General features: G+C 55.5%; 1 protein-coding gene across 1 annotated transcript; it reads right to left on the bottom strand.

Moving 5' to 3' along the window:
• Positions 1–727: 727 nt before the first annotated feature.
• On the bottom strand, positions 728–13,531 carry CACNG8 (calcium voltage-gated channel auxiliary subunit gamma 8). Its single transcript, XM_036065437.2, has 4 exons — positions 13,197–13,531; positions 4,825–4,908; positions 3,622–3,762; positions 728–1,486 (listed from the first exon to the last, which is right to left on the bottom strand). The coding sequence occupies exons 1-4, from the start codon at positions 13,372–13,374 to the stop codon at positions 738–740; spliced, it is 1,152 nt and encodes a 383-aa protein (XP_035921330.2). The 5' UTR covers positions 13,375–13,531; the 3' UTR covers positions 728–737.
• Between the last annotated feature and the right edge of the window lie 883 nt (positions 13,532–14,414).

Below are 14,414 nucleotides of genomic sequence, written 5' to 3'. Positions count from 1 at the left end.
GTTTGTATATACAGTTCTTTGATTACTGTCTGTCTCTTGCACAAGATGCAAACTCAATGATGACGTTGGGGAACCCCGTCTGTCTTCCTTCCTTCTGTGGGCTCAGCATCCAGCACAATGCCTGGTGCTTAAGTATACAAATAAATTTCGGATAATGAATGAACGAGTCACTCTCTGTGCCCGTTATGTTCCCTCCCCAGTACCTTCCTGGTACACAACAGGCACTCAATAAACCCTTGTGGAATAATGAATGAGAAAGTGAATGAATGCCCACGTCCATTCCTTGTTACTTTGCCTTTCTGCAAGCCTTCTCTTTACCTTTCTGCCTCTTTACATAGGGCATATATATAGTTTGTAGGTATAACTATATATTCGTGTGTTATGGGCCCCTCTCCAGGAGTTGGGCTGGGCTGGGAGTCCCTCCCTCCCCCCCGCCCCGCCCCCACATGCACACAGCAAAACATTAAAAAGAAAACATCTCAAAACTGCAAAAAAACTCCACGGCCCTCCCCCCTCCCCCCATCCCACAAAAAAAATAAAACACGACGCCCCCTCCCAACGGCCCCCTCCCTCGGGGGGGGTCCCCGATCGGAGCGCGGGGCGCGGGGGAAGGCCAAGCAGTCTCCAGCGCGCTCGCGGGGTGGGAGGGGCGCCCCCGCCCCCCCGGCAGCCTCGTTGCACGCGCGCCCGCGCACGCGCCCCGGACACGCCCCCTCGGCGCCCCCCGGCGCGCGCCCCTACACCGGCGTGGTTTTCCTGTTGAGCGTGTTGGTGTTGGAGGCGGCGGCCTCTTTGGCCAGGGTCCCGGGGGCGGGCGCGGCGGGCGCGGGCGGGGCGGGCGCGGCGGGCGGCCCGGTGACCGTGACCGTGACGCCACCGCCCGCCTCCTTGGGGAAGGCGTTGTGCAGCGTGAGGAAGCCGGGCGCCCCCCCGCGGTCCCGCTCGGCGCCCGCCCCGCCGCCGCCCGCGCCCGCGCCGCCGTACGCCCCGCCGCCGCCGCCGCCGCCACCGCCGCCGCCGGCCCCCGCCAGCCCCGCGGCCACGCTGCCCTTGGACGGGTCGCGGCTGAGCGTGTACATGGAGATGTCCGTGGAGGCGAAGCCCGGGCCCCCGGCGCCGCCGGGAGACGCGTCCCGCGACGGCGACGGCTCGCTGGAGCGGGAGCTAGAGCGGGAGCGGCGGCGGTAGCGGAAGCGGTAACTGGGCAGACGGAGGATGGCCGAGGGGCCGCTCCCGCCACTGCCGCCCGCGCCCCCGCCGGCCTTGAGCAGGTCCGAGCGAGACTGGCAGTGCGCCTCGCGGCTGCGCTCGATGTAGATGTTGACGGCCAGCACGCCGATCACCTCGGCCAGGATGAACGACAGCCCGCCGAAGTAGAAGGACCAGCCATACGAGTAGTGGTTCTTCTTCTCCTCGTCCCGCTTCGGGCCCGGCTCGCCCGCGTTGGCCGAGATGTACACGATCACGCCGATGATGTTGCTCAGGCCTGGGCGGGGGACGGTCAGACGGGAGCCTGGAGGCCACCGCCGGCCCCGCCCCCGCCCCGCCCCGCCCGGGCAGTCAGAGCCCAGTCCCAGATGCTGCGGCTCCTCTGGAGCGGGCCCAGGCCCCGCCCCGCGCTGGTCTAAGCTCCACCCCCGGATGGTCTAGGCCCCGCCCCAAACGAGCTCTGTCCCGTCCCAGGTGTTTTAAGCTCCTCCCGAGCTGGCCTAGGCCCCGCCCCACACTGGTCTAAGCTCCACCCCCGGGTGGTCTAGGCCCCGCCCCAAAGCTCTAAACTCCTCCCGAGCTGGCCCAGGCCCCGCCCCGCGCTGGCCTAATCTCCACTCCTGAGTGGCATAAACCCCGCCCCAAATGACCCCGTCCCGTCAAGTGCTCTAAACTCCTCCCAAGCTGGCCCAGGCCCCGCCCCGCCCTGGTCTAAGCTCCACCCCCGGGTGGTCTAGGCCCCGCCCCAAACGATCCTGTCCCGTTCCAGGTGGTCTAAACTCCCGAGCTGGCCCAGGCCCCGCCCCACGCTGGTCTAATCTCCACTCCTAAGTGGCATAAGCCCCGCCCCAAATGATCCCGTACCGTCTTCTCAGGTGCTCTAAACTCCTCCCCAGCTGACCCAGGCCCCGCCCCGCCGTGGTCTAAGCTCCACCCCTGGGTGGTCTAGGCCCTGCCCCAAATGCTCCATGTCCCGCCCTGGATGGTCCCTGTTCCACCTCAAGCGGTCTAAACTCCTCCCGAGCTGGCCCAGGCCCCACCCCTTGCTGGTCTAAGCTCTACCCACAGGTGATCTAGGCCCCGCCCCCAAATGCTCCGTGTCCCGCCCCGGGTGGTCCTTGTCCCGTCCCAGGTGCTCTAAACTCCTCCCTGGCTAACTGGGGCCCTGCCCCAAGAAAGCCTAGTCTGGATCACGCCCCAGTGGTCCAGGCCCTGGCTGGCCCAGACCTAGTCACGGACGGTCTAAACTCCTTCCCAGTTGATCTAGGCCCCACCCCTAGAGGGTCGAAGCCCCACTCCCAGCTAGCCCCGGCCCCACCTCCACTAGTCTGGTCTAAACCTGGCCTCAGCTGGTCCAGGCCCTGTTTGGTCTGGTCTAAACCCTGCCCGTGATGACGTAATCCCGGCCTGGGTTTCCAGGCCCTACCCTGACAAGTCTAACTCAATCCTTAACGTTATAAACCTGGGTTTTCTCCTGAGTCCTACGCTCGTTTAAACTGTTAATATGGTAATTCCGCTCTGATTCTCTAGGCTCGGTCCCTTGCAGATCTAAACTCTTCCTTTCGTGATATCAATCCAGACTGGTTATCTAGTCTAGGCCCTCCCCCCGCTGGTCTAAAATTAGCTCCTACTGGATCAAGTCCCCCTTCTACCCCAAGTCCCGCCTCCAACCCATCAAACCCCGCCCCCTGCGGGTCCAGACGCGGCTTCTCCGCTTGTCACCCCCCTTTCAGTCCTCTGGCTCAAAAGCAGATCTTGACCCATCTCCAAAGCACCCCCTGCTCTTTATGCTAAGTCCTCCCCCTTCCCTGGATTCTGCCCCCTGGAATTTCCCAGCACTACTCATTTCACGTAGAAAAGCAGGGAAGCACCTGCGGGGGTAGGGGAGAGTGGGGAAACCTCACTCGAAGTTGGTCTAGATGGTTTCCCAGGACCAGCCTCTTCCTGGATCTACCGGGGTTCACGAGGCCCCGCCCCCTAAAACAGGTTCCTCCCCTCCATCTGCCGCTCAGTCACCGGGATGCCAGCCCCGCCCCTCTATCTTCAAGACCCCGATTGTCTCAAGGCCCCACCCCTCCCCCAATCCCCGCCCCTTCCGTGTGCAGAACCGCGGGCTTTGGAACGTAAGCTCCCCGCATCCCTGATTACGCGCTAGACACCTGTCAGTGCTGGGCTTGTTCCCCCCAAAGACGGCGCGAAGGCGACACCTACCTTGCACAGCGGGTGGCGATGGAGCTTAGGAAGAGCCTAGGAAGGCTCCAGGCCCCAGCAGGCGCCTGGGGCAGGGTAGCTTTGCAAACGCACAGGCACACACACACACACACACACACACTCACGTACACACACATAACACACACAAGCGCCCGCGCAGGTGGCCGCCCCAGCCGGCCGCCCCCTCCCTCTGCCTCTCACCTGCTGCCACGAACAGGATCCCTGCGCCCAGAATGATGTTCCTCTTGGACTTATAGACCCGGGAGGCCGCCACGCACACGCCCCCGAGCAGCAGTAGGATGGCGCTGAGGATGGGGAAGATGCTGGAGGCCCGGACGACTCCTGCGAGGGAGAGGAGAGGAGGGGAGAAGGCGTGGGAGCCAGGGCGTCAGGTGCGGCCCTTTGCGCCCCTCGCGCGCTGCGCTTCCTGCCGGCTTTCGTCTCCGCTCCTCTCGCTAGAAACCTCCAAGTCTCCCTCTCTGCCTGTGTTCTGGTCATTTCATTTTTTCTTTCATTCTCTCTCCTCTTTAAAATTTCTCTATTTTTCGGTCTGATCTCCTCTCCCGCCTTTTTTCTTCCTCCTTTTCTTTCTCCCTCGGCCTATTTTTCTCTCTCCTGGCACATTTTTTTTTTTCCTTTTTACTTCTCAAAATCACTCTCCCTCTCTGTTTTTCTCTGAACTTCTCTGTGGACCCTCCCTCTTTTTCCTTCTCCTTTGCATATTTCTTCCCTTTCTCTAGATCCGTCAAATCTCTTAATATCTTACCCACCCCCTTTCTGCCCGGCTTCATCTATCTCTCCGGATTCCCCGCCCTTCCTCCCTCTGTGCCCCACCCCCTATCCTTCTGCCTGGCTCCATCTACTGCTCTGGGCTTCGCGCGCGCGTGTGTGTGTGTGTGTGTCTGTCTGTCTGTCTGTCCTTCTCTAGCTGCAGTCCTTTCCACCCACCCTCCAGACCCCAGCAAACGGATTTTGCAATTTCTCAGCCCCGCTGAGGCCGCAGCCAATCACAATTCAGGATTTGCCGCGTTCTCGGGGTAGCTACCAATCGCAGCACCGGCTTCCTCAGCCAGCTCGCGAGAGTGGCCCGTGCGCGCCGCAGGTCGCCTCAGTGGCCAATCCCAGCCCAGAAACCGACAACCAGTCACGGAGCAGTGTCGCCGCGAGCCCGGGGCAGCAAGGCGGCCAATCACCTCCCGGGATCCCCCCCACCGCCCCTCAGCCCGCCCCAAGGTGAGAGGAGGGGGTGGGAGAGGGATCACTAAACCAATTGGGATCCAAAGGATCTCAACATCTGGATTTGGATTGGCCGTCTAAGTGCCGCTCCCCAGCGCCCCCCTCCGCGCTCCGGCCCCCGGCCCAGGCCCGGCAGTCCCCCCCACTCTGACTCAGACCCCCACGTACGGAGCAGATACTCCGCGCTGTCATGATCGTAGTCCGTGTCCTCCGGGAAATGGTTGATCTTCACGCAGACGCCTCTTTTCAACCCTGGAGGGGGATGGGGGGGCTGATGGTGGGGGGGCGGGGCTTTAAGAGTTGAGAGAACCCCCGGTGAGAGAAGACTCCCCCTCCTTCCCCAAACCCTTCCTCTCTCTGGGCCTATTGGGAGACAGGAAATCCTGGCTCCTGAGCCTATCAGCATCTGGGACAAACTCTAAACTTCTCTGGCCTCGGTTTTCCCAGCAGTTAAAGAAAGAAAGAAAAAAGGAAAAGGGGGGGGCGGGGAACACCCATGCAACACTCACTAAAAGGCCACAAAGACCTTTGCCCTGTAACCCGGGCTAGGACACAACCCCTCCGGCTTTCCGTTTTCCCCCCGCTATGAGAAAGAAGGCACGGCTTCGGCAATGTCAAGGCGCTCGGCAACTCTGCACTTGTCGCCGGATCTGAAAATGCGTGGGAAAACGAAGGCGCGCACAGAAGGCGAGGACTACATTTCCCATGAGGCCCTATGAAGTCTTGAGTCCAACGGTGAGAGCGCAGCCCCACTGGACCATGGGAGTTGTAGTCTCTTCAGTTCTGCCTATAGGACGAGGGCTTCCCAGGCTCTTACCTGGAATCCTCTGGAAGGAGATGGAGTGGCTGGAGCAAGTAGAGGCATGTGAGGAGGTATGCCTCTAGGCGTCATGCAGTCTCACCCCCTTCTTCCATCCCAGAATCCTCATTCACACACTCTTTGGGGACCCATCTTCTCAACTTTGGGGCAGTTCCTATTCTACTACCTCTATCACCTAACTGGAGATGGATATGTAAATAAATATAAATATAGATACATTTAGTTTCCTCGATTCTCCAGGCTCCTTCCAACCTGCAGGCCTTTGCCCATGCTGTGGATTCCGTTCACAGTCTTCACTGATGAAAAACTTAGCCTGCAAGGGGGCAGCTCACAGGGTACCTGCTTGAGGAAGCTTGCCCTGTGTACACGCACGCGCGGGCACGCACACGCACACGCCTCCCACCAAAGTTGGGTCAGTGTCCCCCTCTAGGGTGCAACAGCTCCCTGTGGTACACACACACACACACACACACACACACAAAACCCTTTTTTTTTTTTTTGGCATGCATAAGGTTGCTTTATGAGCTTCTTCTTCCTCAGTAAGCTGGGAGTTTCCTGCAGGGGGAAGACAGGGAGTCTGATTCCTCTATGTGTCCCTAGCATCGCCTGGCACAAAGGAGGCCTCAAGACATGAGTGTTGAATGAATGAATGAAATTATGAATGAATATAGGCATAGCAGAAGGGGAGATTGGAGGCAGAAGATGACAGGGAAAATAATGGGGATAAAGGAAAGGATTGGGAAGAAGGAATATAAGGCAGTGAGTAATTCCACTAACAGCTAATATTTGCTAAGTGCTTCCTAGGTGGATTAACTCATCCGGAGCTCCCAAGAGTCCCATGAAATAGATAATGTTATTGGTGTTGTGCAGTGGCCAAACGTTGGGAATTGGACTCACACTGCTCGATAATGAAACCCAACTCCATCATGTCCTGATTCTGTGACCTTGTTGGTGTTACTTAGGCCAATTTGCTTCAGTCCTTTCACCTATGAAAGGGGATAACAGGACCTACGTCATGGGATTGCTGTGAGGATTGAATCCAGGTAAAGAGATTTAGCACTTTGCCTAGAACATAATTAAGTGCTCAGTTGATATCAGTCAATCTACCCATTGTCCAGATGAGGAAGCAGAGCCACAGAAAGGATTAATCAATTCATAGCTGATAGGTGGTGGAAGCAGAATTAAAACACAGCAGTTTGCCCTACGGTATATAAGGTTACAGGCTGTTCAGTTCACCACTAATCTTCCAAGCATCTAGAACAATGCCTAGCACTTAGTGCTTAATAAATATTTTTATGAGAGTATGATTGAATGGGCCGAGGACATGAAAAGATGCTCGACATCACTAATCATTAGGGAAATGCAAATCAAAACCACAATGAGATACCACCTCATACCCACCAGGATGGCTACTATTAAAAAGCAAAACAGGGGCACCTGAGTGGCTCAGTTGGTTAAGCATCTGCCTTTGGCTCAGGTCATGATCCCAGGGTCCTGGGATCGAGTCCCAAGTCTCAGCAGGGAGTCTGCTTCTCCCTCTCCCTCTCCCTCCCGCTCTGCCTATTTGTGCTCTCTCTCTCTCTGTCAGATAAATAAATAAAATCTTAAAAAAAAAAAAGCAAAACAGAAAATAACAAACACTGATGAGGATGTGGAGAAATTGGAACCTTTGTGCACTGTTGGTGGGGATGGAAAATGGTGTCAGCTGCTACCATTTTAAAAATTAATTAAAAATTTTTTAAATTAAAAACAGTGTTACTATATGACCCTGCAATTCCACTTCCGGGTATATACTCAAGAGAATTCAAAGCAGGGTCTCTAAGAAACATGTGTACACTCATTTTCATAGCAACATTATTCACAACATCCAAAAACAACCCAAGTGTCCACTGGTGAATGAACGGATAAGCAGAATGTGGTCTATACATACAATGGAGTATTATTCAGCCTTAAAAAGTGAGGGAATTCTGACTATGTGCTGCAACATGGAAGAACTTTGAAGACATCATGCTTGAGTGAAGTAAGCCGTCACAAAAATACAAATATTGTATGATTCCACTTATATGGGGTGTCTGGAGGAGTCAAATTCATAGACAGAGGGTAGAGTGGTGTGTGCCAGGGGCTGGGGGAAGGACATGGGGAGTTTTCGTTTAATGGGGACAGTTTCATTTTGCAAGAGTTCTGGAGAATGGGCGCACAGCAATGCGAGTGTACTTAACACTACCGTATTGTACCCTTAAAAATGGTTAAGATGATAAACTTAATGTTATGTTTTGTTATATTTTACCACAATTTTAAAAAAATGAATGAATGATTGATCATACACCTCTCAAGTGCAAATTCTTATCCATCAGCACATCCATCATGGTGTGATCGATAAGACTGTGGGCTCAAGTTCTCTCCTTTCTTGAATGGGATCACAGTACGTCTCTCAAAACAGTTATCATAATTAAATGAGGTTGAGCATGTAAAGCGCACAGCACACAGACCCTCTCAACAGATTAGCGATGACAGCAGTAATGATAACCAGTACGTACTGAGGGCTAAACGCACACCAAGCACCTCTCCGAGCATTTGTCCGGTATTAATGCACTCGGTAATTATGACAAACCCTAGGGATACTGGACAATAATGACGTCCCTGCTTTATAGATGAGAAAACTGAGCATAGAGTGAAAGAAGTTGCTTAGTCCCATGTAGATGTTAATTTGGGGTGGGGGGAGGAGATTAAGTGCAGCTGGGCTTCAGAGAATGAGTATATTTAAGACAGTGGAGCATGGTCCCTGGAATCACATTCTCTGGACTCAATGCCAGGACGGCCACCTCCCACCTGTGTGGCTTTTGGGACTTGAATACTCTTGAGTCTCAGCTTCCTCATTTGGGAAATGAGGACAATGACATGACCTCATAGGGTTTGATAAGAGTTCAGTGAAACAGAGTCCAGGGCAGAATACAGGGGGCTATGCAACATGCTTCTGCGTATGATCTGACTTGACTGGGCTGAGCCAGGAGCTTTTTATGTGCAGGGATGGCAGTGATGTGTCCCTGGGTCTCCCCCGAGCCTGCCCAGCACAGACCCGGGTAGGCAGGAGTGAGGGGGTGGGGGTGCTGCAGTGAGGGTGCATGGGGAAGTGGGTTCCAGCCCGCTCTGCCCCTCACATGTTGGGTGACCATGTGGCTGACTCACTTCCCTTGCTGGCCGTCAGCTTCCTCCTCATACCACTCCCCCCGACACAATTGGGAGGATTTGGTGAGATAATAAGACATGCAAAGTGCTGAGCACAGGGGCTTTAGATAACCAGCTTGAATAAATGGAGCTGTGGGCCCAGGGTCTTGATTCCTGAGGAGGGGGCTACACCCACACGGATGCCACCAGCCCCAGGTGGCTCTTGGGCACTTGAAACGTGGCAATTGAGATGAGGTGTGAGCATAAAATACGCACCGAATTTCAGTCTTAGTATGAAAAAAATGCATAATATTCCATCAATAATTTTTATCTTACATATTAAAATGATAATATTTGGCTATGCTTGGTTAAATAAAAGATGTTATTAGCCTTTATATTGATTTATTATAGTGTATAAATTCTATTTATTAAATTATACTCATTGAAACTTCTCCTTTTTCCTTATATGAATGTAGCTACTGGAAAAATTTAAATCCTATATGCGGCTTGTGTGATGTTTCTATTGGGCAGTGCTGGGTAAGAGGCTGGGATTTCTGGGCTATCAAGGAAGATGAGGCTCAGGGCAGTCACCTGAATTCTGAATAATTAGAAGAACACCAACAACAAAATATAAACGACATAATCTAGCCCTTACTCTGTGCCTGCTAGCCTTTTAAATGCCTTACAATTGCAGCTCATTGAACCCCTCCACAATCCCTGTGGGTCAGGGGCTATTGCAATTCCCAATCCTCGGAGGATGGAAATGAGGCACAGAGAGGTTCAATGTGTGGTCTGAGGTCACCCTGTTGTGCTCGGCAGACAGGAGGTAAACCCAATCCCAGTCTTGTCCCAAAGTCTGTGTCTCAGCCACTCCATCTACTGCATCTGTCGGGGAGACTCACAGGGACATGGGGACGGAACCCGAAAATCCACGGGGATCCACTGCCTTGAGGAGGCAATGGTCCAGGGGGCTCAGTTTCTACATTCCTGGGCCCCACATGGGCTGGAAGCTGGTGGATGCATTGCTTTGTTCTCCTAGGAAATAAAACAGACCTGGATTCAAATCCAGACTCGACTACCTATTAGTCGTGTGACCTTGGGAAAGTCGCTTCACTTTCTCTGAGCCCTTGCTTCCATTTCTAGAAGGTGGAGGTAACAGGGGTACCTATCACACAGGGCTATTATGAGCATTCTGTGGCACATACACACCTTCATTTACACTCTCCTTGCAACATTTCCTTTGGCTTCTGGGATACCCACTTACCTTATTTTCCCTAAATCTCTGTGGCTCCTGCTTTCTGAGCTCCTTTTGCTGGCTTCTCTCATCTCTTTTTTCATAGTGGACTAGCTCAGGCTGCAGCCCTTCATCTAATTGTTTGGTATGTTTCTCTCTTCGCATTCTCTAGGTGACCTCATCCATCCATATGCAATGACCCCCCCAATTTATATCTCCAGCCCAGACTGTCCCCTGAACTCTGGCCTCATACATCATATCGCTCACAGCTTAGATCGGGGGGTCAGCAAACTACAACCCGTGGGCCAAACCCAGCCTGCCAAATCCAGCGAAGAATGGGTTTTACATTTCCTAAGTGATTGAAAAAAAAAAAAAAAAAATCAAAGGAGAGTGTTTCGTGGCACGTGAGAAAGATACGAAATTCAGATGTCGGTGTCCACATACGAGTGTAACCGGAACACAGCCACGCTGATTCACTCACGTGTTGTCTTTGGTTGTTTTCAGGAGTGGCTGTGACAGGGACAGGTCCACAGAGCCTAAAATATTGACTGTATGGCACTTTGCTATGCCCACCCCTGTCCTAGGTGGTATCCCTAATAGGCATCCCAAATGTAACATGTCCAAAACGGAGCTCCTGATATCTCTGCTCACAATAAATTAGATCAGAGACAATAAAATAAATGCAATGAAACGCCCACTGTACCATCCTCCGGGGGCCCCCGCCTGCACCCCCACCCCCACCCCCACCATGCTCAGGCCACAGCCCTGGGTGCAGTGACTCTCAACCGGGGGCGAATTTATTCCCAGACCAGAGACAGTTGACAGTTTTGGTTGTCACGACGTGGGGACTGCTCCTGGCACGGAGAAGAGAAGGTGGAGGCCAGGATGCTGTCGAGCCCCCCTACAGTGCGCAGGACGGGCCCCCACAGCTCGGAACCATCCACGCCAAAGTGTCAACAGCGCTGAGGTTGAGAGATGCTGTTTTAGAGACACCCCGACCTCTCTCTCTCTCTCTCTCTCTCTCTCACCTCCCACAGCCACCCGGCCGTCAATGCCACAACCCCCACCTCCACTCTAGCTTTGGGACACGCTCTGAATTCAGATCACGTCTCCGACTCCGCCCACCCCCAGCCCAGACAAGCCTCCGCCCGCCCCTTCAGTCTCTCCCCCGCGGGCCAGAGCGCTCCTGCCCTGGTCCGCAGTGTAAGCCAGCCCAGGAACTCCGGACGGGAAAGGCAAGTCACCTTCCAGCACCCAGAACGTGTGAAATCGGGGCCTGTTCTCTCTTGGATTGCATCTCCCACCACGTCCCCTCACTCACTCTGCCGGGGGCCAGACACACAGGCTCCCACCTCAGGGCCTTCGCTGTGGCTCTTTCCTCCAGAGAGCCGTGTGGCTCCATCTCTCACTTCCTTCAGACCTCCACCCCGAGGTCACCTGCTCAGCGAAGCCCATCCTCGTCTCCTCACCTGCAACTTCACACATGTGTGTCCTAACACATTCCATCCTCTCCCCCGTCCTCCTTAGCACCTAGTGCCAGCGAACACCGTAAAGGTTCTGTTTACTTAAATTTCTTATTATTTGTCTCTCCCTCTTGAATAGAACACATATAAAAACGGGGATCTTTTGTTTTTCGCTGCCATAGTGCCGCGATTAAGAACAGTGCCTGGCGCATAGTATAAACCCAATAAATATTGGTCGGGTGGATGGATGGATGGATGGATGGATGGATGAATGGATGGATGGATGGCATTCTTATTATACGCTGTACCCTGTCCTAGGGGTTTCAGGATGCAAGCCTCCACACGCGGCCGGTACTTGGTGCTTGGTCAGGCCAGTGAATGGACATGGATTCGAATGTCCACAGGAGAAAGGAAGTACCATAATGAGAGAGTGGACGGGTGTGAGGCGATAGGGAGCAGAGGCGAATGTGGGGACCCACAGACCGCATGCCTGATCTGAAGGAGCAGCTGCTGCTTGGATGGGCCAATCGTGGCCACTGCAGAATGAGGCCCTGCGTTGTCAAATCTTCCACTAGTTCAAAAGAAGCCGGAAATCAGATTTTTCAATGTGAAGTCTCCCTATTTTTAAATGTTGGCAACTGATTCAGATTTTGGTTTCAGTTTTAAACACTTGGCACACCAGACAAAGCATATCTGCACATCCCATCCTTCAGACCTGAGTTCTCTTGGCTCTGCCCCAATCACAGCTGGGCGACCTTGGGCAAGTGGCTTAACCTCTCTGAGCCCCGACAGGAGGGTGCACCTGCCTCACAGGATTAAATGAGACAGTTGCACTCCTTGCTCACCATGAGTGCTCAGCAAAAGAGAGGAGGAAAGCATGGGAAAAGAGAGCGATGAGGAAGTGGAGGGATCTTGGTCTTTTTGACGCTGGAGGCGAGGTTTGGGATTGTGTAGTTGCAGGTGAGAGCTGTGAGGCTCAGGGAGGTGAAAAGAGAGCATTCACACAGGGGACAGACGCATGGTGGGCCTGAGACCCAGACGTCCTTCCTCTTGCCCGGCGGCCCAGGGCTGTGCAAAGACACAGCAAAGCTGAGTGGGAGGGAGGAAGAGCTGGGGAGGGAGAGAGCGGCAGTGGGCTGGTGAGTGGAGGTTGAGGCGGAGGGCCCCAGCTAGGAGAAGGGCTGCAAGAGGGAGAGCAGGACCCAAGGACAGAGCAGAGACAGAGACTGGAAGAGGCGCTGGTCTTAGAGTCCAGAAGTGGGGTATTCAAGGAGGAGGAAGAGGTGAAGGAGGTGTGAGTGGAGGGAAGATGAAGCAGAGGAGGCCTAGGGCCAGGATGGGAGGCTGGAGGCAATCCTAACGGGTAGAGCCAAGCATGACTGGAGTCTACAGGAGGGAAGAGAGAAGAGGGTCATGAGCTCTGCCCAGAGAGGGCATGACCATGACGTCTGCGGGAGAAACAGCCCAAGAGGAGGAAGAAGGGGCAGGGGGAACGGTGGGGACTGGGGTAGGGTGGTGTCTGTGGAGAGAAGCTGAGAGGGGGCCTAGAGGAGGCGAGGCTGCCCCGGAGAGGAAGGGAGGGTCCGGGGCAAAAGTGAGAGGGAAGAAGACTGGATGCTGAGGGCGCCGAGGAGGGAGGAGGCAGAGGGACCGACGGGAGCGGGCAGGAGGCGCCCAGGAGGCAGGACCGGGCGCCAGGGCCAGAGGGGAGGGAGAGTGTGCGGGGCGGGGGATGCGGGAGGGGGCCGGGGTCCCAGGAGAGGTGACAGGGCGGGGGAGGGCGGGCAGCGGCCGGCGGAGAGGGGCCTGGAGTCCGGAGGGGAGGAGGGGCGCGAGGCAGGGGCCCCCCGCACCCTACCTTCCAGGCAGCAGATCCTCCAGAGCCCCGAGTGGGTGAGGCCGCCGGGGTCCTTCTTCTCCGAGGAGCCGCCGCCCCCGCGGTGGGCCGGCGCGTCGTCGCCGGCCGTGAGGTTGGTGGTGTTGCAGATGAAGGCGCGCGTGTACAGCCAGTAGTCGGTGCTGATGGCGATGGTCATGAGGCCGAAGGCGGCGAAGGCGCCCACCGTGGTCAGCAGCACCTGCGCCCCCTTCTCGCACCAAAGGCCCCTCTCTTCGTTCCAGCGCTTCAGCGACTCCAGTTTGACCACGGGCAGCCGGGGGGCCGGGGGCCACCACCGGGGCAGCGGGGGCGGGGCCGTGCCGGCGGCTGGGGGGGACACAGCGCAGGCGGAAGCGGGGGCCCGGGGCCGGCCGGGCTGGGCGGGGGCGGCGAGGAGGAGGCGCGGCCCCGGAGGGGGTCAGGGGGCGGCCATGGTCGCCGGCTGGTGGGGGCGGGGAGCAGAAAACGGATTAGTCCAGAAGGACGGAGCCGCCCCCACCCCACAGAGAACCCGCACCACTTCCTAGGTTGAAGAAACTCCTTCCACTCGGGTCCTCCCTGCCTCCCTTTCTCTGAAAAAGTCTCCCTCGGCCCAGGGCGGTCTTCCCACTAAATCCCACCGGGAAAAACTCCCCCCACCGTGCCTGACACAGCAGACACTCCTCCTGCGCCTTCCCGCTCCTCCCCCTGGTCCTCCAGTCTTCCCCACCGCGAAAGCCACCCCACCCCCACTCTGGCCCCAGGGCTTCCTCCTCCCAAGGAACCTACAAGATCCCCATCGCCATTCTGATCTCTCACAGTTCTGTCCGCCCCCCACGTCCCCTGCAAGTTTCACCTCCTCACCTACTATGTCCTGTAGTCAAGAAACATAAATTTCTCAATCCCTCCTCAGCTAACAAAAATCTTCCCAAGGAATCCTGACTGTTTGCACAACTAAGAAGAACCACATGGTCACCACCACTACCACCCCCATCCCCCTACAGTCCCTTCTGGGTAGGAACCCCCTTCCCCACTCAGACCTCTATGTCTCTGGACCAAGGTCCTGAACCTCAAAAGCACCGTGAAATCACCAAAGGACCTTAGAGATCAGGATACCTGATCTTTAGGATACCCACCTGAGCCCCACCTGAGCTCCACCTCAGCCCCATCAGAGAAATTCCAATTTCATTGCTCTGGTGGCCCCAGAGCATCTAGGTT

Source organism: Halichoerus grypus, chromosome 15, assembly GCF_964656455.1.
Source record: "Halichoerus grypus chromosome 15, mHalGry1.hap1.1, whole genome shotgun sequence".
NCBI lineage: Eukaryota > Metazoa > Chordata > Mammalia > Carnivora > Phocidae > Halichoerus > Halichoerus grypus.
This window is presented reverse-complemented; position numbering and strand designations above follow the sequence as displayed.

Coding starts and splice junctions, on each gene's coding strand:
- CACNG8 (XM_036065437.2), bottom strand. CDS start 13,374: ATGACCATCGCCATCAGCACCGACTACTGGCTGTACACGCGCGCCTTC. Junction 4,909..13,196: donor GAGGATCTGCTGCCTGGAAG/GTAGGGTGCGGG, acceptor ATCCCCCTCCAG/GGTTGAAAAGAGGCGTCTGC. Junction 3,763..4,824: donor CAGCGCGGAGTATCTGCTCC/GTACGTGGGGGT, acceptor TCTCCCTCGCAG/GAGTCGTCCGGGCCTCCAGC.